Consider the following 23895-nt stretch of genomic DNA (forward strand, 5'->3'; position numbering starts at 1 on the left):
AGACAATGCAGTCAGTAACCTGGGGACAACACATAGGAAGCAGTGGCCCAGGCAACTTCAGACTCATTGGCTGTTTGCTAGTTTCTGGGATTATTCTCCTCTTGTACCCTTAATGCCATGCAGCTGCAGAGCCAGGGTGTGCCTGTGGGGTGCCAGGGTAAAAGCTGGCTCAGGGAAAGAGCAAGAAAACTGCCAGGTTGACTGTAGGCAGACAGAAAGATTTAATCCCCTAAGCAGCTGCAAGCCACTAATAGCAGAAGCACTAGCACAGCCTGCCACTTGCACTTAAGCCACTAGACATGCTCCAGCAAGCTTAGTCAATCCCTGAGCCCTGTCTACACTGGTGTCTGCACCTCCTGACTAGCACTGGTGCTAGCTCTGTTGTGGGGAAAGGTTATGTTGCTAAGGCTGACTAGCCACACTGTTAGAGGCTCCCCTCTGGCTGTATCTAACCTTCCCCACTGCCCACCTGCCATGCACAAGGGTAGTAGTTCCCCGTTTTTTCTACCAGACTGTCACGACGCAAAGCATTCTTGGCCCCTTCCCAACATGCTACAAGGAAATGGAGGGCAGCTGGGGAAAGAGCTACATATCAGCCCAAACAAGGGTATGATCCATCAGAATTCATTTGTTTTTACTCCCAGGAATTTAGTTGTGGAACCCAGAGCCACATTTAAAAAAAAGGAAATATCAGGATTTGCTGTTTCCTTCTTCTGTAAACCAATGAGGGCAAAGAGGAATCCATGTAGTTGTGTTCCCTATACTTCCTGGCCCTCATTAGCATTGTGCATCCAAACCAAATGCTCCTCGCACCCAATGAACAAAATTAGGTAAATATCCCCGTTTTATAGATGGGAAAACTGAGCCACAAAGCAGTGTCTGCTTCCATGGCCAGCCAGCAGAAGAGTCAGGACTAGACCCCAGGAGTCCTGACTCCTACCCCCACCCCTTACTCTTAACTTTGCTGTTATGTTTAATAAACCTCATTTATACTTTCCCTGTGCTGCTCACAGAGAGGACACCAACTGCCAAGATGTCCAGCAAACGAGCCAAGGCCAAGACCACCAAGAAGCGCCCCCAGCGTGCCACCTCCAATGTCTTTGCTATGTTTGACCAGTCACAAATCCAGGAGTTCAAGGAGGCGTTCAACATGATTGACCAGAACCGCGATGGCTTCATTGACAAGGAGGATCTGCATGATATGCTGGCTTCACTAGGTAGGGAGGGCAACCTCACTGATGGCCTAATGAGCCAGAGGTTCTGTGCTGAGGACCAAGGGCCAGCTTTTCCCTGCTTTAAGTATTTAATAACTACCTTGCATTAAGGAGCTTTGACTGCTGACTTTTTTCTGTGCTCATCCTCACACTGGAGGTGCTGGCAGCAGAGTTTACTGGGGGCTCCTCTAACTTGGAGGTAACACTGACAGCTGCAGTGAGGAAAGCATGGGTAACTGGTGCCACCGTAGTCGGAGGGAGCACGCGCCCCCCCTGCAACAGTTCCGCCAACCGGGGTGGAGGGGTCCCCCCACAGCTGATCCTGCCGACTGGGGAGAGTCCCACACAAGTGATCCTGCAATGGCCGATTGCTGTGGCCAATCGCTGTGATCACAGTAGCCACTTCCAGGAGTGGCTGCAGCCACTTCTGGGAGCAAGTGCCAGCTGATCACTGCAGCTGCTCCTGGAAGCAGTCAGCTGCAGCGCTCGGCCAGCATTTGCAGGGGGGGCACTGGCGCTCCTGCCTGCCCCACCTTCCCATTACCTAAGTGGTGAGCACAGCTGGTCAGGGGGTGCACTGGTGCTCTCAGGGGATGCATGTGCACCCCTGTGCAGCCCCTATGCGTCGCCACTAGAGGAAAGAGCACCTCACACAGGAAGTGTTGCATTTTCCCACTACTGTAACATGTCTACACTGGTAATCTGTACTGCTGCAGCTACCCCACTGTTGGCCTAACAGTGCCCTGGGTTGGGATCTGAATCCAGGACTTTTAAACCTGGGTTTAAGCATCAGGTATGTTTACTCAAAGGTTATAGCAGACTCCAGCCTCTCACTGCTAAAAGTGACAGAGCCCAGCTATTCAAGCAAGCTGTACAGACACACCCTTCATGGAAAAGACCCACAAAGCCACAGGCTTCTTCCCTTACTCCCACCATGTAGTACTCTGGCGGCATCTGACTGAGAGGGAATTAAGTCAGGCTTGCTAAAGAAAGACTGTGGGCATGTCCAGATGAGCATGCACATACAGTGGCATGTGTTTGCTGTGGCACAAATAGCAGTGGCACATATTTGTACCACTGCTTTGTGCCCCACGGCATGCCCCTGCACGCATGCTCTAACATGCACCAAATTGTCCTGGGTGGGATAGGGGACTGTCACTGCTTTGTGCACCTGTGCTGGCCCCAGCAGCCTTACCTGGGGTCCTGAGGGCCTCCCAGGGCAGTAGCAGCACCTATTTGGCCACATGGAGCGTGGCCGGCAGCCAGAGCATGGCTCTAGACAGCCAGGCTCTGTTTCTGGTGGTGCACACTGCTGCTACATGCAGCACCTTTTTCACCATTTTTTTTTTTTGATACTGAAATCTCCCAGTGTCAAGTTTTGGCATTGTGCAGCAAATTAGCAGCCTAGTGAATGGTGCACTTATGGTGCATGCAGTTTGCAGGGCCTCAAACAACTTTGAGGCTCCGCAAACTACACATGCATGCTCGTCTGGACATGCCCTGTGAGGGTAAAAGGAGATTGAACGCTCCTGGCCAGTTCCTGCTGCTCCCTGTTGATGCACAGGAATGTTGTGACCAGAGAGCACATGGGCAAGCTCAACAGCTATTTGAAACCACTTGGGGATGGTCCCTGCAAGCAACACTTTCTTCAGTGGCCATAAAGCTGCTCGTTCAGTGCTCTGGGCATGTTTTTCCCTCTTCTGTCAGTTGGGTTGTTGGGAGATGATGCAGCTCCATTTCCAGACAGTTCAGTGTTTCTCAGATCAGGAGTTCAGCAGGGTCTTCAGGAGTTAGAGCCATAGTGGCTCCAAGCAAAGACAATTATGAGACTGGGTTTACTTAAGGCACTCATGCTATATCTGATCCCAAGGTCGGGAAAGCCTTTCCTGGGGAGCCCCTGGTGACACCAGTGTAGTCATTTGCTGATACAGATGGAAACATGACAGGAGCTGCAGAGTTCTAGTCTAATCCATTCCTTCTGCAGTCTGCTGAGTGGATGTCCTGTGCACTTCCTCGTGCTTGCCACAGCAGCCTTTCCCTAGTGGATCACTGTTGCAGCACACCTGGGGACCAATACTACTGGGGCACAGCAAATCCTCAGCAGGTTCCATAAGAAGTAGGTGATTATATGCTACTACAATGTGCATCTTAGATAAGAGATCTCAGCCTCACTGGCTGCCTGTTAGGTGCATTACTGGCATGCCATTAATGAGACTGCCTATCCCATGGAGTTAGCTCAGAAAAGGCCCTCCCATCCCTCTCTCCCTGAGGAGACTATTTTTGGATTTCTTAACCCTCCCATTCCCTTCGCCAAAGAACAAGCCCCCTTTGACATGCTAAAATACTCACTGGCAACCTCATTGTCTCTGATATGTCCTCCATAGGAGGTCTATATTGAGCGGATTCTTTTTGGTATTGGGTGGTGGAACCGGAGCGTGCTCCATCCACTCCATGCATTGACCTGGTATTACAGTGCTTCCAGGACCGGTGCAAAAAAACAGAAAAAAAAAAAAAAATCTCTATGGATCATGCATTCAGGGGAACCTGACCTTATGCCTGGTGTGTTAACTGAATGATTCTACTTAAATGACCAGCAGTAAAATAGTTTTAATGCTGGCATTTATCAGTCAATTTCAGTGTTAATTAACATTTGATGTGACAGAATTAACCCTCCTCCCCACCCTACCTGGAACCTTCAATAGGTTCAAGCCGGGTCTGTGCAAGTGGGGTATCCAGGTCAGTTGTGGGGGGGGTCTCTCTGATGTACAGATCTATTCCAGCAGCAGCTCTAGCATGGATGTGTGATAGTGGTATAAGACACATAACACCAGCTGCCCCAAACCAGAGGAGCCGGCACTGGAATAAGCCTTTTGACACAAGCATATCCATGCCCACACCATAGTGTATTTTGCTTTAAAGCACCGCCAAGCAGAAGTATGGGTAAGGGCAATAGCCAATCCATGGACCACATATGGTGAGTGCAGAGACCAGGGCTCCATACCCAGCCCTGCCATCCCCTGGCGGGGTGACCTTGTCAAGTCACTTCCCTGGGCCTCCTTTTCCCCATCTGTAAAGGAAGGAAGGAGACCCCCGTTGTCCACCACCTTTTGGAATCTGCATCGGGAATCCAAAGGCCCCACAGAGTCGTCAGTGGCATCACAGCTTATACCCATCACACACACCCCTCAGCAACCTGCTTCTGTGCTCTCCTCACTGCCCCTTTCTGCCTCTTCCACCTTGTTGAGTGGCTAAAGTTCATGTACTACTTCACCAGCAGGGTGGAGCTAAGAGAAGGGGATACCACAGACTGGGGGAATTCAAACTCAGAGCCCTCTGAAAGGCCTGTGCCTTTGAGTGATATTCCTTGTTAATGCTGCCTCATCTTGTCCAGCCCACCAGCCAGTGCAACAGTTCTCCAGAGACGGGCAGGAGCCCAAGACTGACGCTGGTTCAGACTTGCTAAGTTCCCCACCCAAAGCCCTTTCTTAGCTTCAGGCTGTAGTTCAGCTTCCTCTCTCCTGTCTCAGGGCTGCTGCTGCAGCTCCTCTTAAGATCCATCAATTATTGACCCGGCTACCAAACCTGTTCTAGTCCAGCTAGGTAGGGGATCTCCACCCTTACCTGAGCCCCTGGGGGAGGTGCAGAGAAGAGGGGCTGCTGGCTAAGAACAGAACATGGGATGTTGAAGGCTAGAAACATAGTTGCTTCCAGCTCTGTTCAGCAGAGGGCACTAAACTGAGCACTTCACTTTGTTCAAGCACAAAAGCCTTATGAGGGGACTGGACTGGGAGAGCGGAGCGAAGGATTCCAAGGAATCCTTTATGCTGAGGCTGCTGCCCTCCTCCGCAAGCTGTGGTTGGCAGCCAGGTAACCAGTAAAGTGGGGAAATCCCCTAACTCTAGGCACCAGAAAGTTCAAATCCTTTTTCCATCCAGGCCATCCATTCAGATAGCAAAATCCAATGCTGCTGTTACTAGGCTACACGGCCATGGCCATCAACCAGAGATGGATCATGCCATTGCTTAGAGGAGGAAGGACTTGCCTAGTATATGGAGTGAGTCCTCACAGAGGGCGAGCAGAGTACAGTGCTGCAGGGATAGCACAGTACCATTCCCTGTGTGTGGCATCCAAGGAGCACTGGCAGGGGGTGGACATGGCCTCAACAGTCATTTACAACTGACAGGAATATTTAGAGAGACCTCTGCAATGGCAGCTGGCAGGTAACATCTTCAAAAGGACCCAAGGCCTCAGTCCCCAGAAGTATTTAATTTAGTGGGAGCTCAGAGCCTAAATACCTTTGAGGGTTTGGTCCTGCATGACTGAGGAGCCTTACCATCTAATGAGACTGAACATGGGACATGGTACTTTTGGAAACTGTGCCTCTTGCTTTTTTCTTTCAGTCCAGATGGACTGTCTGGGGTTTAGAGCAGGTAGGAGAGAGGAGACAGAGCCAGGGAGCCTCAAGGTGCCCCTAAAACACAGCCTGAAGAGCAAATGCAGTCAGGGACAGTCTAAGGCTGTGATGAATATAGAGATATCTAGACCTCTCCCTCTCTGACTGCCCTGATCCAGGAACACCCAGTACCCCACCCCCACAAGAACACACTTGCTGTCACTGAGTTGTGTTTGTTTTGGGGTCTAGTGATCAGCATGAGGACCTGGGAGTCAGGACTCATGGGTTCTGTACCTGATTCAATCACTGACTTGCTTTGCACCCTTGGACCAGTCACTTCTGAGCTCTTCAGGTGAGCTGGGCTATCAGTGCAGTGTCTCACCCTGTGTTGGTTCTGTTTGACAGGGAAGAACCCTACCGATGAGTACCTGGAAGGCATGATGAGCGAGGCCCCAGGCCCCATCAACTTCACTATGTTTCTCACCATGTTTGGAGAGAAGCTTAATGGTACTGACCCGGAAGATGTCATCCGCAATGCATTCGCCTGCTTTGATGAGGATGCTACAGGTAAAGCCTCACTACACCATAACACCCACAGCAACAAGGTGCCATAGCAAGGCAGATCCCTATTCTTTCACTATACACCTCCTACAAGAGTGTGTGGAGCCACCAGGGATGTTTCCATTAAGCTGGGGCTGATGAGTAGGTAAGGGAGAAAGCCAGCTGGTTATCTGGCATCTGAGACAGGCTGAGGCTTGTCCAGTGACTGCTGCAGAGGAGCTATAGGCTGCAGCAGCCTTTCCTTCTCAGTTCCCAGGCTGAGTGGAGTGCTGGCCATCACTGACTTCTGACAAACAAAGGAGTGTCTTTGCCAGGGGCTCCCTGGTGTGGTGTACTGGGGCCCTGGAAGCTAGGGTTCAGGTACGCTCTCAAACCTGCTAAGGGAGCCAAGCTGATGGCTGCCACTGAGCTACAGACTTAAAAAACACAGATGGGTGAGGGATCTCTGCTGGGAGGAGTTCCTTCTAGAGGAGAGGCCTTTCCATGTCTCTGAGTCCTGCTTTCTCCTCTTCCAGAAGCTTGCAAATCAGCACCTTGAATCCTCATACTAGAACTGTGTCATTTTGTCCCATAGTGATAGAACTGGCAGAATCCATGGGTGACAGACATGTCCTGGTGGCAGGAGCTGTAATGGACTGAATTGGGATTGGGGTGTTTCTTGTGGACTATGATGCTGGGGGAAGTTAGCACTGCTGCCTCCATCTGTTCTGGCTCCATGAACCTCCTCTCCTTTCTTCTCCCTCCCATTCCTCGCCCCCTTTCCAGGTTTCATTCATGAAGACCAGCTGCGTGAACTGCTCACCACCATGGGCGACAGATTCACAGATGAGGAGGTAGACGAGATGTACCGAGAGGCCCCTATTGACAAAAAGGGCAATTTCAACTACGTGGAGTTCACCCGCATCCTAAAGCATGGCGCCAAGGACAAAGATGACTAGAACCAAGAGATGCCGATTCCACTCTGTCCTGTGCACGTCCCGTGTCCCTCCTCCCTGAACACCCTTGCTGCCTCTGGCCCAAAGTCACGGTGGGATGACCCCATGGGAAATGCTTTAACACATGTTACAGGAGCACTTGACCTTGCTCTGTGTTAGGGATGAGGTGGCACAGGCACAGCCCTCTCCCATGAGGCAATGAATCCTCACATTCTCATCGCTTAGTTCTTCAGTGCACATCAACCAGCCTCAGCCTCTGTAGATGTCATGTACAGCAAGTTAGTTCAGTCCCCCAAACATCTGACCTAGAGAATTTGAGGTGACAGCCAGAGTGGGGAGGAATAACTCCCACAGGCTCACCTAACTGAATGCTCATACCTGGCAATATGTTTCTGTAATAGACAGCTACCCATTACGTGACCCGCTGTCAACTCCCAAGGGAGCAGGGCAAAGTCACTGCTTGTCCCTCATCCACTGTGCTTTCTCCAAAGAGTCCGCAACCCCAACTCTCTCCCCTGCTTCAGGGAGTAATAGTGAAACCATTAACCATTCTCTTCTTTACTTCCCCCCTGGGAATCCCTCATTGCTGTGGCCCATCAAGCCCAACAGCCCTGCCCTGCACTAGCCACACTTTGCACTTCAATAGCACCTTTATGCCCCTGTGCAGAAAAGATCTCACCAAGTCCTCAGCATGTCCCTGCCATGCCCAATCCCATCCTGCAAACGGACCCTTGCAGTGGGGTGAAGAAGAGGAAAGGCGGGGGCATTGCTCTACTGAGCAGTGGTAGGTGGTGCAGATGGATGGTGGATACAGAGCCAGGCATCCAAGGCATCCCTGGGGTTGTGTTACCGTGTGCAGCCAAGGGAAGGATACATTCTTTTTTTATCAGACCTCTCAATGCTGAGGACCGTGGTTTTCCCACCTAATTGGCCCACCTTGCTGAGACACAATAAACTCTTCTGAAATTTTCTTTACAATCTTTACCTATAATCCCTCTGCTATTTCAGTGCCATAGTCCACAAGACAACCTCTCTCACCCCCATCAGGGCTGTCATAGCTCCTGTCATGAAAATAGGGCTGTCTTTCATGGATTGCCCGTAAAAATGAAGAGGCGTTCCAGGGATGCTGATAGTGGAACATGAGATCTGCTAGAAGGGCCAGATCATGGGTCCCTCCAGCTTCCTGCCTCCAACAGTGTCCAGTGCTTCTGAACCAGGCTGAACCTGGCCAGGATACACCTAGATAAGTGTGGCCTCCTGACAGTCACTTAACACCCTGCAGTATTTTGATTAACCCTTTCATTACACATGGAAAATAAAACACCAGTCATTGTAAGGATGCAGGATACAGAACCTATAGGAATCCACAGGAAACCTCTCCACCTCTTACTATGTAGTACAGCTCTAGCCTTTAGGAACATGAAAAAGGAAAGGAATGTAACTGGCTTCCTGCTCCTTTGCTTAAAAAAACAACAACACCCCCCCCTGTTTTTTATTCTTTGAACAGTTGTTTGTTTTCATGGCTTAAGAGTCTGATTTAAGGGATTCAATATTGAAATTCCATATGAAATATAAAGAATCTGATACAAATGAGCACTTGTGTACAGTCATTGCATTTACCTTTTTTCTCTACTGGATGCTGCCTATTTATGCCTTTGGTTTAATCCATCCTGAGCCCTGGTCTTTACAGGATCAGCTGGGTTAGAAGAACCCTCCTTTGACTTATCGAGCCTGTCCAACAGACCCTGTGCCCAGGCTGGGTTCCCAAGCCCTGTGCTGTCTCTCCTTGACAGGTGGATCTAGTCATAACATTCTCAAGCAGCACTGCTTCTGTCTCCCATCACGGCAGCTTACTCTGGAGCCCACCTACTCATGCACTACAGCGATCAAGGGCTTCAGCCCACATTTTTTTGCCTGTAGCTTAAACTTCTCAATCTGTCTTTGTCAGTGAATGAAGGCGGTTTCCTCTGACTCCCTTTGCAACACTTGTGGCATGTTGCCGCTAAGAGGCTGTTTTTAAACATGGGGAACTGACTTGAAAAGGCGCCAGTTTATCCATTTAAACCTGGAGTTGCCTAAGGGTGTTGAAAACTGGCTCTTAAACATATGCATCTCCATAGCTAAATCCTGCACCTGCCAACAAGCCAATTACATGGCTCCATCTTAAGCCAAGTTTCTATGTCCCTGGGTACAGGCTTGCTAGAAGATCTACATTAGCAGATGCCCCTGTTAATATCTAAAAAATGGCTGATAAACTGGCTGTTATGGTGATGGGTGCCAGTTATCAGAGCGTGGATGGGTATGAGCCAGACATTTATGAAAGGGAATAGCTCTGACAGCCTTAGAGTTGAAAGAAGCCTTTTCTTGTCCCCTAGTAACAGTGAACACCTTTGTGTTTCTCAGGCTGTAGGGAGGTTATTTTCTGGGACATGGTAAGGCACATGGGCTCAGCAGGGTATAACCCAAGTGAAAAGATGTTGCCTAATGCAGCTGTCCTTCCAATGCAGCTTGCAGGTGTTGAACTTCAGACTTCATCTCCTCTGCCACAACTTGTATATGGGGATCTTCACAGGGTCAAGGGAAACTGCATCAGCATCTCAACCTAATGCCACAGAAGACAAGAATCAGAATCACAAATCCCATTTTAACAACTAGAATTCTCCTCAATTCAGTGGCAGAGGCCCCTGTCCTGCAAAGAAAGACTTATATACATGAGATAACTTGTATGGTTCAGTTTATAAAAGTGGACAGTACACATCATCATCCAGGGGCAGACCTGAGAGTATAAGATAAGATCCAGTTCTCTTGTAGCAGCTTCTTTGTGGCATGCTCACACCTTCTACGGGTCCAAAGCTTCTGGGTGCAACAAGTGTGGAGTTGGACTGTAATCTCCCAACACAGCTGCAGTCATGTAGACATGGCCTCAGAGACTAAACTACAGCTCTAAAACCAAAGATAACTGCAAAGAAGGTGACAGCAGGAGGTACCAACAGCTTTAATGAAGCATAGTTGTTTTGTATTAAATCAGTCAGAGACCTCCTGGAGACCCCAACATTGTACTTGGAAAACACTGGAATGAAGAAAACACATTGTCTCTCATCCCAAGAGATGTGGAGGTAGAGATAGCCCAAGCACAGAGTTTCCCACAGTTCCCTCTAAAACTATTCCTACAGACATCCCTTGAACAGGCCTCCTCCTCACCTAACCTGATTATCAAATGACCCTGGCAGAACAATGTGCCTGCTTTGAACTGATTGCTGACTCACAGGCCATGGAGTGGGGGATGGGCAGGAGAGGCCTTTTGAGGCACTGTCCAATATGTGTGTGTGTGGAGGGGGGGGACGACAAATTCCAAGTGCACCATCTCAACTCCACTCTGTTTTACATTCATCTAGATAAACAGAATCCTTTGTGGACCATCTGGGTGCAGACAGAAGTGACACTTTTCACCTGATCTGGCCACAGAAAGCAGTTTACAGCTGTGACCAAACACAAGCGCACAGTGCAACCAGCTTTAAAAAGGGTGGATAGGGTGAAAATCTGACCCCCTATTTCATGAGGTATCAGATAAAGATTTTACAAAAGGTGGAATCTTTTATAACTTGTGTCTGCCAAGCTCGCAGCCTGTAGCTGTTTTCAGAATGGGAGGGAGGAAAAAGGAGCAGAGGGAGTTCAGCCTTGGGGGGGGGGGGTTCTGCTCCCCCCACTCCAGGGTGGGAGGCAAGTTTTGCAGCCCCTCTAAGGTGTGAGGGCTCCAATTCACCCTTTCCCCTTCAGCACCAGCTGGGGAGCCCCAAGAATGAGCTCTCTCCCTGCCTTTCCCCCCTCTAGCTGAGAGCCCTGGCTGCTGCTGTGGGAACCTGGCTGCAGGCTCCCAGACCCGGCAAGATTCCTCCCCCAACCAACCAACTTCTGTTTGGTTTGTAACTCAGAGCACTTTGCTAAAATCATTCTGAGTTACAGCTGGGAGCTGCATTTCTGTCTGTACCCTCTTATATCAATTTAGACGGGGTTCACGCTGATTTTTCAGGCCTGGCTGGCAAGACTTAAGTTGGCTAGAAAACTTAACCTCAGGGCCCTGGGCTGGGACTGTATGGAAAGGGAAAGCTAAGTTCTCTCTCAATTGCTTCCATGCGCTAATAGCAAACAGAGTTTATGGTGCCTGGATCTTCTGACACATTTGTTCCGGACAAGGCAACTTTAACTTTCATTGCCCTCTGGCAAATTAATTATTTTTTCCTATGTTTCACACACATTTTCACCAAGTTCACATGCTTCTTAAAGCTCCAGCATTTCCAGCACCCAAGGGTTTTCAATATTTCCCTTCTACATGCATGCTGATCACATCACAAAATTGACTTCCAGCTCCATATATCTTTACATCACAAACTGTAAATCTTCACTGAAGCTGTCTTTGGAAACAGGAAAGGATGAGAGGAGAGAGAGCAGCAAAGAGGCAGACACATGTGCCTGTGGGTCAAGAAATACCAGGGAGACTATAAACTGCTTGAAGCAGAATCTGTGTCTCACTATTTATTGTACAGCACCTTGCACCACTGGGTCCTGATCTTAGGTGGGGGTCTCAGTACTAGTGCAATACAGAGTCATTATAATAGGTGTCCTCTGGCTCCGTCTCCAAGAGTGGCCTGGGGATCTGTATTGGGTCCACCAAAAGGTGCAGGTCCTTAAACTGAGAATTTGGGGGCAAACAGAAAGAGGAAAGTAGTCTGTTCTTCCTCCCTTCTTTGCTCCCTGGCCACTCTCTGCCTGCTGTGCCTTGCAAAGTGAGGAACTGGGCACCAGTGAGTGACAACGAGCAGGTCCCCAGAGGGCCTGTGAATGATTAGAGCAGTGCTTCTCAATCTTGTTAGACTCAAGGCAATCCTTAGAAAAAGCCAGTTTTTTGTTTTCACTCATTTCTTGACAAGGGCAAAAACCTAGAGCAATTTTTCTGTTGCAAAAAAATTAAAGACAAACCACAACAGATCAGTATGTTTTTGCAAATAGGAATCCATTATGCTATCTCTGGGTTTATCTGCAGGTGCTATGTTTGCCTCCCAGCCCAGGCTCTGAGAACCAAGGGAGAAAGGGTGTGTAGCACTGTGAGCAATGCACTTAGTTGGGGTCCCTCTGTGCTACAGCCTTCCCCATGCTAAGGGACCTGGTCATGATGGTACCATGACAACATTTAATTACAGCCTAAGTTAAACCCAGGTGTCTCCCACCTTTCCACTGCACCTATCACCATGGCATGAAGGCAATGATGGAACTAACCTGTCCAAATGTTCAGTATCAAGCCTCTTCTTTTTACCAGCCAACCCTGAAACAACTATAATTCAGTGGGGCCCCTGAGCTGGTCAGAGGCCTGTTCAATTGTACATCTGGTCTTGCCTTGATTGCAAGTGCCCAACAGGCTAAGGCTTTAGGCCACCTAGCATCACACATGTTAGGCCCTGTCTGACCTCCAGTTTTATCTGTGTTGCAGCTGGGTCTATCTCCAAGTTGGCTCTGCTGATGGGGTCTTTGGCCAATGACTGCAACTTTTTTATTTCTGCTATGGCCTCTATTAGTACTAGGTGAACATGTGAGTTGGAGGTTTGTAGTAAATTAAAAGACAGTTTAAAAAACAGCATTTAAAAAAATCAGGTTTCAGATCTAAGAGAAGCTGCCAACTGAAAATAAACTCTCTTCTGAAGGAACAATTGTGCCCAGGGTTGTTAAAGTGACACCTAATGGATTCCTATAACCAAAGGGAATTAGAAAGAAAAAACGCCTACATCCTTCTTTCTGCTTGTTTGTATAGCACATCTGACAGCATTTACGGATGCTCTGTACTGGAAAAGTTAAACTGGCATGATTACAGTGGTTAAGGGGGGATTTTCTAATCAGTCTACTGGTTTAAGACCTGTAATATCATCTTGGTTATACTGGTAAAAGGCATAGTGTGGACACAACATACTGGTATAGTTGCAATCTGGAGTAAACTAGACCAATAAAACCACTGTTATAATTGTATAACTGCATCCATGCTGGTGGGTTTTTTAATGTCATAACTATTTGCAGCTAAGCTTTCTAATGCAGACAGCCATTTCTGCATTGCTGGGTTCACTGGTTTGTTTGTCTAGTGAGTTTCCCTGTGAAAGAGCAAAATATTTAGGAAAATAATTGACACTAGAACCACAAAACAAGTAGCCGGTGTCTGTGACAGGTTTTTACCTCTCCCCCCTTGTCCCCCTGCTTAACCTGTGGCAGGTTAGGGTGCTATGCCTTGTAATTGTATGACAGGGTTGATAGTGTAGGTTTAGTAATAGGTTAGACAAGGTTTTGCCTGGGATGGTTTGGGTGGGGATGATCCTGCCTTGGACAAGGGGTTGAATGAAATTACCTCCTGTGGTCCCTTCTAGTCCTACTTTTCCATTATTCCATCTGAATACTAGAACCTCACTTTTAAAGTGACTGGATTTACATTGATGCTCATTTTTCTTCATTGAACCCACATGCTACACTGATCATATAAGCACCCAATTAAACATGGTAAGACATTCTGTCATCAGAGTAAACTTCCATTAATTGAAGATTGCCTGAGAAAAGGCTATGTATAAAAACTTCTGAGATCACATACCCCAAAGGAAACACTTTATATTCAGTCCACAGACTGGTCACTCCAGGGATCTGAGGTGATCATGAAGATCTAGCCAGCAGAAAGACCCTTGTGTTTTGAAACCTTGTGCTGTGTGTAGAAGGATCACAATAAGCCCATGATGCTCCCTTCTCTGCGAGGTGCCGCACACATCAGTGATGCACTTAGATTATCATCTCACTGGCTGCACTTGGTCTGGAAAATCCCAATATATTTTACCAATAGTGACAGTCACAGTGGAGGCAAGCTACAGGTGTTTTTAGCACTGGCAATCTAACATCTAACCAAACTCAGGTACTACAAATTCCTGAACCCTTTCTATGCTACCATTTCCCCCATCCTTAGCAGCAGCAGCAGGTAATTTTAGTCTAATTTTTAAGAGTCTCAAAGAGTAGAATTCACTCACTGCTTTTCAGGGAGCATATTACCGATCAAAAAAATGTGTTTTTTAGGACAAGGGGAGGAAAACATTTCCTTTTCCCATTTTTTTAATTAAACATTTTGATTTTTCATTTTAAAAATGGCCTAGAATGTAATACCAATTAAAAAAAAGACTTAAAAGATTATTTAAAACTCACAACAAAGCATTGTTTGGCCCCAAATTATTTCTTAACAACAAACAAAACACCAAAAGAAAAATGTTTAATTTTAGGTTGACCCAGACAATATTTTTCCCCTTCCTTCTCTACTTTATTTTTGGCCAGCAAGATTAAAATGCTGGGTGCAGCTCTGCTGAAAAGCTTATAGCCAGGATGAGGTGCACAATATGTGAAAAGGGACACAATCAATAATAGAGTGAAGTGACTTGACTCAAATCAAAGTGATTTTCATGAAGAGCTAGGATTAGGTGGGATTAGTCTCCTGACTCCCACCCAACTGTCCTGTCTTCTAATTTAGAGCCCATTTGGGCATCTGCTTGTCACTACCTTCAGCAGCTAGTGGGCACTACTGAAACATTCTCACTGGAAGATGGTGCTGAGACCTACTCTTCAAAACCCAAGCTCCTTGAAAGCCAGTCATAAGTAGAATGTAAACTGTTTAGGGCAGATACAATCTCATTGCATATCTTACATAGTGCAGGGTATCTTGGCAGCATTACATAACAATCAGCAAGGATAAACCTGCAAATGTTTGTTGTTAATTTACCCAAATTATTTCAGCCAGTATTTACCATTTCTGCATGCTGCTCTTCCAAAATGCTCTCTATGCCCCTGCATGTCCAGGGTATGTGTTGCTCAGCCCCATTTCCCTTTCTGTACACTATTCCTGGTTTTCAGAGGCTGGCAGTCGTGCCAAAAGAACCCAAATGCAATCCCTGTTTAGAGAGGGCCAAATGCCATCCCTATTTAGAGAGGGATGCTATTTTTTTCTTTTTTTAAAAAGTGACCCACCCTGTTGGTCTAATTAAATAAAGACAGAAGACAGGGTAAATATACACTATGCACCACACACACACAAATACACACATACATATATATACACACACAAAAGTAAAGAGTGTGTGTGTGTGTGTGTGTGTGTGTGTGTGTGTGTGTGTGTGTGTGTGTTAAAGACAACCAGCTCCCAACATGTTGCCTAAGTGCTTGGCACCTGTACCAGGCAGGCAGGCAACCTTAAGGAGTTACAGGACAAGGCTGCAGATTGGGGAAAAAACCTCCCTTACCCCTTCAACTCTCTTTTGCCTTTCACCCTTCCACCTCCACTCCAGAGTCACTCATTAACTATTAAATCAGTTAAGTTTGTAGCCTAATATTCCCCTTCCCCCAGGAGGTCAGAAAGCAAACAGGGAGCTTTTAGAGGGTCGTTATCTCCAGCTCCACAGTACACAGTGAATGAACAAGCAGAAGGGTGGAAAAAGCTTAATCAATACCATCCTTGCTTCTGCCCTGGCACTGGGACAGAACCTCACAAGTGTTGCTGGATCAGTTCCCCTGTCTCCAGACCTATTGAATCTGCAGGGCTGCTTCTGCTGTCACATACCGTCTCAAGATCTTCTGTCCCTTCTGCCTCTGCTTTGAGCTGGGATCAGGAAATAAAGAGATGCGTAACATTTTGACACAGGCATGGTGAAGAAGCAGAGCTGGGTGAGGATAGGATTTGGGTCCAGAGGAGAATTGGGACTCAGATCAGGCTTGGATTTCAACAGTGCTGAAATGCTGTGTGCTGTTTTTGCAGGACAGCAAGCCTGCTACGGGCAGGATTTTCACAGGATCCCCTGATCTAGCAAGGCCTCCACTAGCTGGCATTTCACAAGGCCCGTCTGTTGACCAGGAGTTCCACCACTGTGAGTCACTCTCATCAGATTTCATCCATATTTCAACTAAAGCTGGGTGACAAGCCTTACCCCAGTGTAAGACTACCCCAGAACCATGCAGTAGTTGCAAAAAAGAAGGGTTTGAATCTGAACCCACTATTACTCTGTGGCACAGAGGGCTACATGTTAGAAAGCCTCAGATTTTACTGGAAAATTCAGGAGAAATATCATTAAATATTAAACTAGATCTTCCATCAGGATTGCGTTGGTGCAACTCCTTTGAAGCTAGTGGATGTATGTGGATTTACATCAGCTGAGGGCCTGACAAGTTCATGTCGTACTCTTTCAAACCTCTGAAAAACACTCTAGTGAGTCTAGCAGGTTTTCATTCAGCCTCTGGGTCAAAATCTACCAACTAGGTTTTATCTGAATCGCTTTGTTGTGATGCACTTTTCTCAAATCCACATCAGGATTTCATTTTCTGCTATGAATATTCAGCTCCCCCAAAGCTTTATAAAACACAGAAGGAGAAGTCATCACTGGAAACAACAGCAGCATTTAGCACCTATCCCATACAAACAAGACACAAAACCCAAGCCCTAAGTGACACAGAGCCTCACAAAAAAAAGCATGGTCCTGATGGTAGGGATAAAGGCCTGGCCTGAGAGCCAAGACACCTGGTTTTGTCATCGCATTGTGTATCCTTCAGTTCATTCACCCTATGGCAAACTAAGAAAGATGACGTCTACTCTCCCTGTGAGATTGGGATGAAGAATGCTGTCCCAAGACTATACTTTGTTCCCTCTTTTTGACCCTACTGGTGAATGGACTCAAAGGGACCTGCAGATTGTTTTGTTAGGAAAGGAAAGGGATGGTGGGAGTCAGGCATTTCTAGGAGGCAGTCCTGCTTATTCATAAAGAAGATGATACAAAGTCCTGTTTCCAGAATGCCACAGGAATCAAACATGAGCCAAACCAGTTTCTTTGCATGCAGCCTCAGGCCTCCTCCCAGCCAACACTGCACAGGACCTTCTCTCCCTGCATTCTCTAAGCATTGTGCTGCCAGGGCTGCTGTAGCTGTGTCTGGGGTTTCTTTGCTCCTACTGTATATGCTTCTGTGATGTTTCTGCCACTTCTCACCTCCACACAGACCTGTAATCAACTCAGTCCCATGCCCCTGCAATTACTTTCATCTACAGAGTTCAGGTTTCTGAGTGGACTTGCAAACAGCCTGCATTTTGGTGGTAGTTCCTACTGTTCCTATTATCTCTAAATGTTTCCTCATTTAGTCTAAGTGGCAGGTGGTTGCTTAGCCACTCAGCTTCAGTGCATTTTCTATCACCTCTCCACCTGACTACATACCCCGCTGTCTCAGTCCCAGTGAGTTCAAAAGGTGATGCCCTATGACCCATCCCACACAGAAAAAAAAGAAACAGCCTAATAAGCAGTAAGACAGAAACCTGGGACTAGAAGGGACCTTTGTGTCACTGAGTCCAGTCCCCTGGGACTGCAGGCACCATATCCAATAATTCCATTCATAAACTGTTAATTACAAATGATACAAGCCAAACTATTTCCATATTTACAGAGTGTTTTCCTGTTGGGATATTTTCACATCAAGCCAAATTGATTTTACTTCCAACTTAATCTCCTTGGAGTTTTTTTCCCCTTCCTGCACAATTTCCTTTCAACCACCCCAGAGGGGCCTCTTTCAGTGAGCCCCTGAGGAATTTTTATTGTTTCTGTGAAAACTGCTGCCAGAGATTCTCTTCTAATGGAGAACTCAGCTTTGTCACAGCCTCAGTTTCCACAGCTACCTCCCCAGTTTCTGAGAGCAGCCATGCAGCCCAATGTATAGTTGCTGAGATGATCCTTATGGACAGCTTTGGAGTTAATCAACGAGCCTAAGCAAGTCCTATAATAAACCACTTCATCAATTTGAGTCACCACCACATAGGCCAGGGTACTTCATAAGATTTATCCTTCTTATGTTTCAGGGATATAAGTTGTAGCCATGTTGGTCTAAGGACATAGACAGACAAAGTTCTTCGAGGCAAGTCGGTATGTTTTATTAGACCAAAAATAATGTTGGTCTAATAAAAGATACCAGATTTATCCAAAGAACCTTGTCTGCCTTATCCTTCCTAACGGCATCTACCTTTCTCTCTCAGGATTGTGAGCGCACACGTTCCTCAAAACAACCAATTCCTTGCTCTCCTGCTTAGAACTATATTTGCAATTAGCCTTCCAACAAGACCATCTGGACAAGGTACTGGCATTACAAAGCTCGTGCCCTAGCCTCCCTGTGACTTTGATATCATAGCACAGCAGTTTCTCCAACCACCTGGGCTAGCTGTCCCTCACAACTCCTGAATTTAGAGAGCCATTTAGCAAGCAGGGATTCATGGTCTGCCCTAACCCCATAGAAATAATAATTAAATGCTCTCTATATTCAGTTTCTGCTAGGAGTTCCTGTCAGACGGTGCAGTAATTCCTGTCAGAAAAACACTGGTATTTCCTTAATAAGCCATCTCTCTCAAATCCATTGGATTTTTGTGTCAATACTGGCCCCAGGCTGTAAGCAGGAACATCCATGCCCAGTACAAAGGGGGTTTTGAAACATGAGTAGACCAAGGCCTGAGCCTTTTTCATCTTTGAGAATGTTAAATCACAACCTATGGACCAACTGGAATGGTTCCTCTTTCTCAACAAACCTGTCTAGTGGTTTCAAAATATCACCCACCCATAAATCTCTGTGGCAGGAGACCACTTCTGTTCTGCCTCATTTTCCCGTTTGTCAGTGGGGGAGCTCCATCCCCAGTGGTGGTGCATGTGCCACGGATAAAGACCTCTTTTGGAACAACTTGCATTTCTCTGGGTTCAGTTTCAGATTGGCAGCTTATCACAGATCAACTGTGAATGTGTCCATTCTTGTACATAGACTTTAGTAGGCCCCAGGATAATCTACAGGGGATACAAACAAGCTGAGACAGGTAGGTGCATATGAAACCGTCTCTGTTTGGCTCTCAAATGTGGCAAATGCATTGCTGAATTGAAAGCCATCACTTCCAATTGTCACAAGCCCAATCTTGCTGTGAAAGCAGCTTCTTACCTGTCCTTTGAATCCACTTCCACTTGCCAATATCCATTTTAAGATCCCATTTGGAAAAACACATTGAACCTGCTATAGCATTGAGGTCATCATCTTTTCATAGTAAGAATCTTTTAAAGTGACTTCATGTTGCTTCCCATAGTTTATATACAGCCTGGTGCTACAATATTTTCTTCTTAACCAGAACTAGGGGTGAGGGCCAGGATACTGGCTGAAGGCTCAGTTATGCCTTCTTGACATATTTCCTTTTGCTACTAGTCAGCACTGTTTAATGGGGCAGTTTTCTCAGAATCAGTCTTGTGCAGGACCAGTACAATTAAATATATTTGTTGGTCTGGGAGGACAGTGATTCCTAACCAGGAAGCCCCTTAGACCACTGGTGGTCAACCCTTCAGCCCTGTGGGCCACATGAGTGACATGGATTGGTCTACAGGTCAGATCCTGCACAACAGGGTCAGTGTGTAGGCTTGGGATCTGTGCTGCCCAGATCCCACCCCACACTGCCCTGGCCCTGCACACCTAATCTAGCATGCAAAGCCATAGTATCCACCCACAGGGCTCTCCAGATGTCCACACACTTGGAAGCTGGGAAGTGGCAATTAACACTGCCACTGCTCCCCTATTGCCAAATGTTCACATCTGTGGGGAGCCCTGTAGGCTGGATGACACAGCTTTGCAGGCAGGATCTGACTCATGAGCTGGGGGTTAAGCACACCCCCCCACCCCATTCAACAGTTCTGCTGCCCACCATTAAATGTACAGCCCTGCCCTGGAACAAGTCCAACAGGAACTCCATGAGTTCACCTTCATACCCTCTCCTTTTCTTCTATGCCAGCATTTACCACATCCACCAGTTCACATTTTTCAGCTGTGGTTCCTTGGTTTACTATTTGATATATGTCAGAAACAGTCAGCAAATGAGCACGGATCCATTCATACTTCAGATCCCCCAAAAAATCAACAGCTAAGAGAGCCTTTGAGGCCCTGGGTCATGATTAGAATGAGGAACTGAAGTAAATGTGGAGGGGCAACAAGTAAGGAAGTAAACGTGGCAGGGCAGTACCACACTGATGGTGTGACAGACTGTAAGGAAATAAGAAGAATAAAACATGGATCAAGCATGGATAAAAAAGAACTTATTTGGGTCAAAATCACTGTAAGGACAGCAGCTAACAGTTTCTCCTAGGGTAGTGCTGGGTATCTGCTAAAGGCCCATGGTCAGTACTGGATGTGGGCAGAGATCTCTGTATTTCTATTAGAGATGTAAATTTTACTTGGTTTGTGTCTTTACGGGAGACTTTAATTTTCCAGATTCTGACATGAGGACAAATACCAATAGGGCCAATATTTTGTAAGTGTGACAGCTAACAGATTTTCACCAAGCTGTCACAGAATCAGCATGAGATGGTACTGTTTTAGAGTTGTTTTCTTGCAAGTAATGAGCATATTATAGAGACCCTGTCAGAAAAAATTACCTTGGGTTCAGTGATTACAGTTTGATCAGTTAAAATTAAATAGAAGGAAAAAGGAAAGCAAATCTTTCAGTAAGGCTGGAAAATAGAAGGAAGTTCCTACCAGTGACAGCAATGCTGTTGTGGGACAGCTTTTCAAGAGGAGTAGCGGGGGCAAAGAAAACTAACTGCTTCTAAAATTAAGCTTGATCTGTTTGTGAAAAGGATTAGGTGACATGGTGCCTGTTGTGATACTAGGGGACTGGACTCAGGAGATGTCTTTCAGTCCTATATTCCTGTATTCACAGTGGTCTTCAACCAGCTAAGAATTCCCCATTTCCTATTTGCATATTAAACATAGGGCTGTACCGAACAGAGCTTGTGTTTGTCAATCTGTATCTTCCCCACTAGCAGCTTTTTCTTCTAGAGCACCACAACAAGGAGCGGTTTAAGTCCACAGCCTCTCAGAGTATCTTTGTCCACCTGTTGCTAACTTTGATGTATAAGTCCCCATCTTGTCAAGCCCTATAAACTGGTCTGTTGCCTATTTATGCTGGAAGTCTTCATTAGTAGTTGGATATACTAGAAACATAACCAGGCCTGGGCATTCAGTGAACAATAAGTCCCCCCCCCCAAAACCCAAACCTCTTCAGAATAACTAAGGCCATTCACAAATTCAGGTCAAACTCCATGAACAGCTTTAACTAAAAAAAAGGAGAGAAACGGAAAAAGTCAGGAAGTTTCATTCTGACATTTTCTGAATGAAATGCTTCATCTTTTCAAATTAAGTTGATGTTTGCATTTGGGAGCGTACTACTCTTTTAATAAAAGGGATTAGATAAGGAATAAGAAACTTGCAAGTGAAAAGATGCATTTTGTTTCATGTCCAATCAAGTGTTTTGGTGAATCCAAAACAATGTTGTTTTGGCCAACCCCTCCCCCCCCCCAAAAACAAAACAAAACAAAACAAAAAACTTCTGTGTTCACACAAAACAAGTCTCTTTCTTTGGTGCTTGATTTGTGGAGAGGGGTAATGGGAGAAGGCAACGGAGAACACTGCATAGCCTGGAAGATGGAGAATTGAAGCAGAAAACAAAACAAAGCCAATGGGAAGATATGAAGGCAAAAGGGGGTGCTGCAGATTATAGGGATGATGGCAGAGAGAAAGTCTGGGAACAAGCAGAAGAGGGGTGAGAGGAATGTCAGAAAAAGTAAGGAAGCTACATCACTTGAGGGAGACAATTAATGTAGGGGCGTGATTCTGGGAGGGAGAGGGCAACCTCTGGAGTCAGTAGGGGTTGACAGGAGTCTCTGAAGAGGGAAAACCAGTGGGAAGTGAAGGAAACGGGAGACTCAAGACATTTGACCTTGATGTTCTGTCTTCTGAGCTTGTGGAGCACTCTTGGGAGCTGGATCTGGGAAGCAGGCTTTGGAGGTGGGTGGAAACATTGTAAGAACATGTTGCAAGGTCAGTGCCCCATGTTTATCATTATTCCCCGATGATTTCAGCAGAGATGTTCAGCACGTAGGCTGATCCAGGGTTCCAGTCATTACTCCTTGTTATTCACGCAGGATGACCAGCACACATAAACCTTTGCAGGCACAATAACACCTGCCAGTTCTATCTCAGAGCTGTCTGAAAAACTCCTGTGGCTGTGCAGGAAGGAGTATGGCAGCTGGCCCTCTCCACAAAATCCAGTGTTAACACATCAAGGTTAACATGCCACTCAATGGGAATGAACATAGCTGACAAGAAGGTTGCATCACATGAGAAAGCTTTAATAATCAAGTGCATAATAATCAAGTGCAGCCACATTGGCACCAGTGTGGGTAGAACTTCAGACCTCACACTGGGGACAACTAATCAGGTAGTAATCAACATACATGCCCTGTCCATGCTGCTGTAATTGACTGTAATTCTGTAGGACCTCCAGCTAGGACTGAGGGCACTGTTGTGCTGCAGGGTGCAAATCCAGAAACCACTGCCAGAGCTGGAACAGCAATCTCTAGTGCAATAAGACTGAGTCTCTTGCTTGAGCCAAAAAGGCAAGGTGTTCATCCACAAGCTTGAGCAGATCCATATCTTCCAGGGACTGGGCATGGAAGGCAACACCTGGCTCACAGATAACTAGGAACAGAAATTACACATAAACCAGTATAAATAATTGGAAATCAACTTAAATCTGTAACACAACAGAAGTTCAGTGCACATAAACCACTTTCAAAATCTCCAAAACGGGTTGAAGATAAACCTGGATGGATGCAGTATCAGACTTAATTGATTTAGGTTAAATCAGTTTATCGAACTTCTGTCCAAGGTCCCCTCCAGATTCAAGTTAACTCACAGTCCCCCAGAATCCCAAGATGTCTTTCAGGGTGGGTGGGCTAGCCCTGGCCCAAGCTGTCTGCCCCAGCCGAGCATGCTCCACTGCCCCTCAGATTTAGGCCTGAACCACTGCAGGCATGTGGCTGCATTTCTGGAATCAACAGTATAAATGTCTGTTCACTTGCTTATTGGTTCAATCTAGGCAGCTTAGACTGACCTGCAAAGATTGACTCAATTCAGCCTTGGGCATTTTGACTGTCTATACTTAGCACTAGGCAGGCTTCACAGGTACAATAAGACAGCAGATAGGAAAGTGCTACAGGCACCCAGAGGGGCAGTGGCCAATGCCCATGACCACGGTCTGTGTTGGTTTTCCTGGCTCCTGACATTGTTAATGCCACATCACTGAGACTTGTTTGAAGCAGGGTCCCTCTGTCCACTACACCTCCCCCACCTTTTTTCCAATGGTACCAGTGAGAACTCATGATTTCCAGTTAGCCCTAATGATGTTGCAGCCTAGCCTGTTTTCTTCTTAGTCCCCTGATGTTTTCAGAAGCTCCTTTGACCCCAACTGGCTAATTGTTTCTTAAATTGCCTGTGTTGAAGAGCATTAACATTTCAATGGGCCTAGCTGGACCTTGCAATTCACACTGTGCTGAGGTGAACAGGGTGTGAGGGAGCGCTGGTGTTAGGGCTTAAGACTGTTTTCTGCAAAACTGGGTTCACATGGCCTTGCTGCATAGGATGCAGTGTGAAGGGACTGAGGCAGGAATGATGTTCTTTAAATATAAGCAAACCTGAAGATTTATATCCTGCAGAATTTTGAATCCTCACCTGGGAAGAGTATGCCCCTAGGTGCCTGTGGGCTAATATCCCTTGGACAACCCCCCACCCCCCTCTGTTCTGCTTTCTCCGTGTTAACACATCAAGGGTAACATTTCACGCAATGCTAATCAACTGAGCATGGCCCCTTCCTTTCAGCTTGTATCTCAATAAACTGGCAAATCAG

At 46.6% G+C, this 23895-nt stretch overlaps 1 protein-coding gene across 1 annotated transcript in view; it reads left to right on the forward strand.

Annotated features, from left to right (window-relative positions):
• The window catches only part of MYL9 (myosin light chain 9), a 20942-nt gene extending 12246 nt beyond the window's left edge, over positions 1-8696 (forward strand). The window contains exons 2-4 of the mRNA XM_090065236.1: positions 1014-1217; positions 6013-6174; positions 6934-8696. Of these exons, the coding sequence (XP_089921362.1) occupies positions 1034-1217; positions 6013-6174; positions 6934-7106 (519 nt within the window). The 5' untranslated portion in view covers positions 1014-1033 and the 3' untranslated portion in view covers positions 7107-8696. The remainder of the gene's footprint in view (positions 1-1013; positions 1218-6012; positions 6175-6933) is intronic.
• The last annotated feature ends 15199 nt before the right edge of the window (positions 8697-23895 follow it).

Source organism: Crocodylus siamensis, chromosome 10, assembly GCF_052110815.1.
Source record: "Crocodylus siamensis isolate JL-2025a chromosome 10, ASM5211081v1, whole genome shotgun sequence".
Taxonomy (NCBI): domain Eukaryota; kingdom Metazoa; phylum Chordata; order Crocodylia; family Crocodylidae; genus Crocodylus; species Crocodylus siamensis.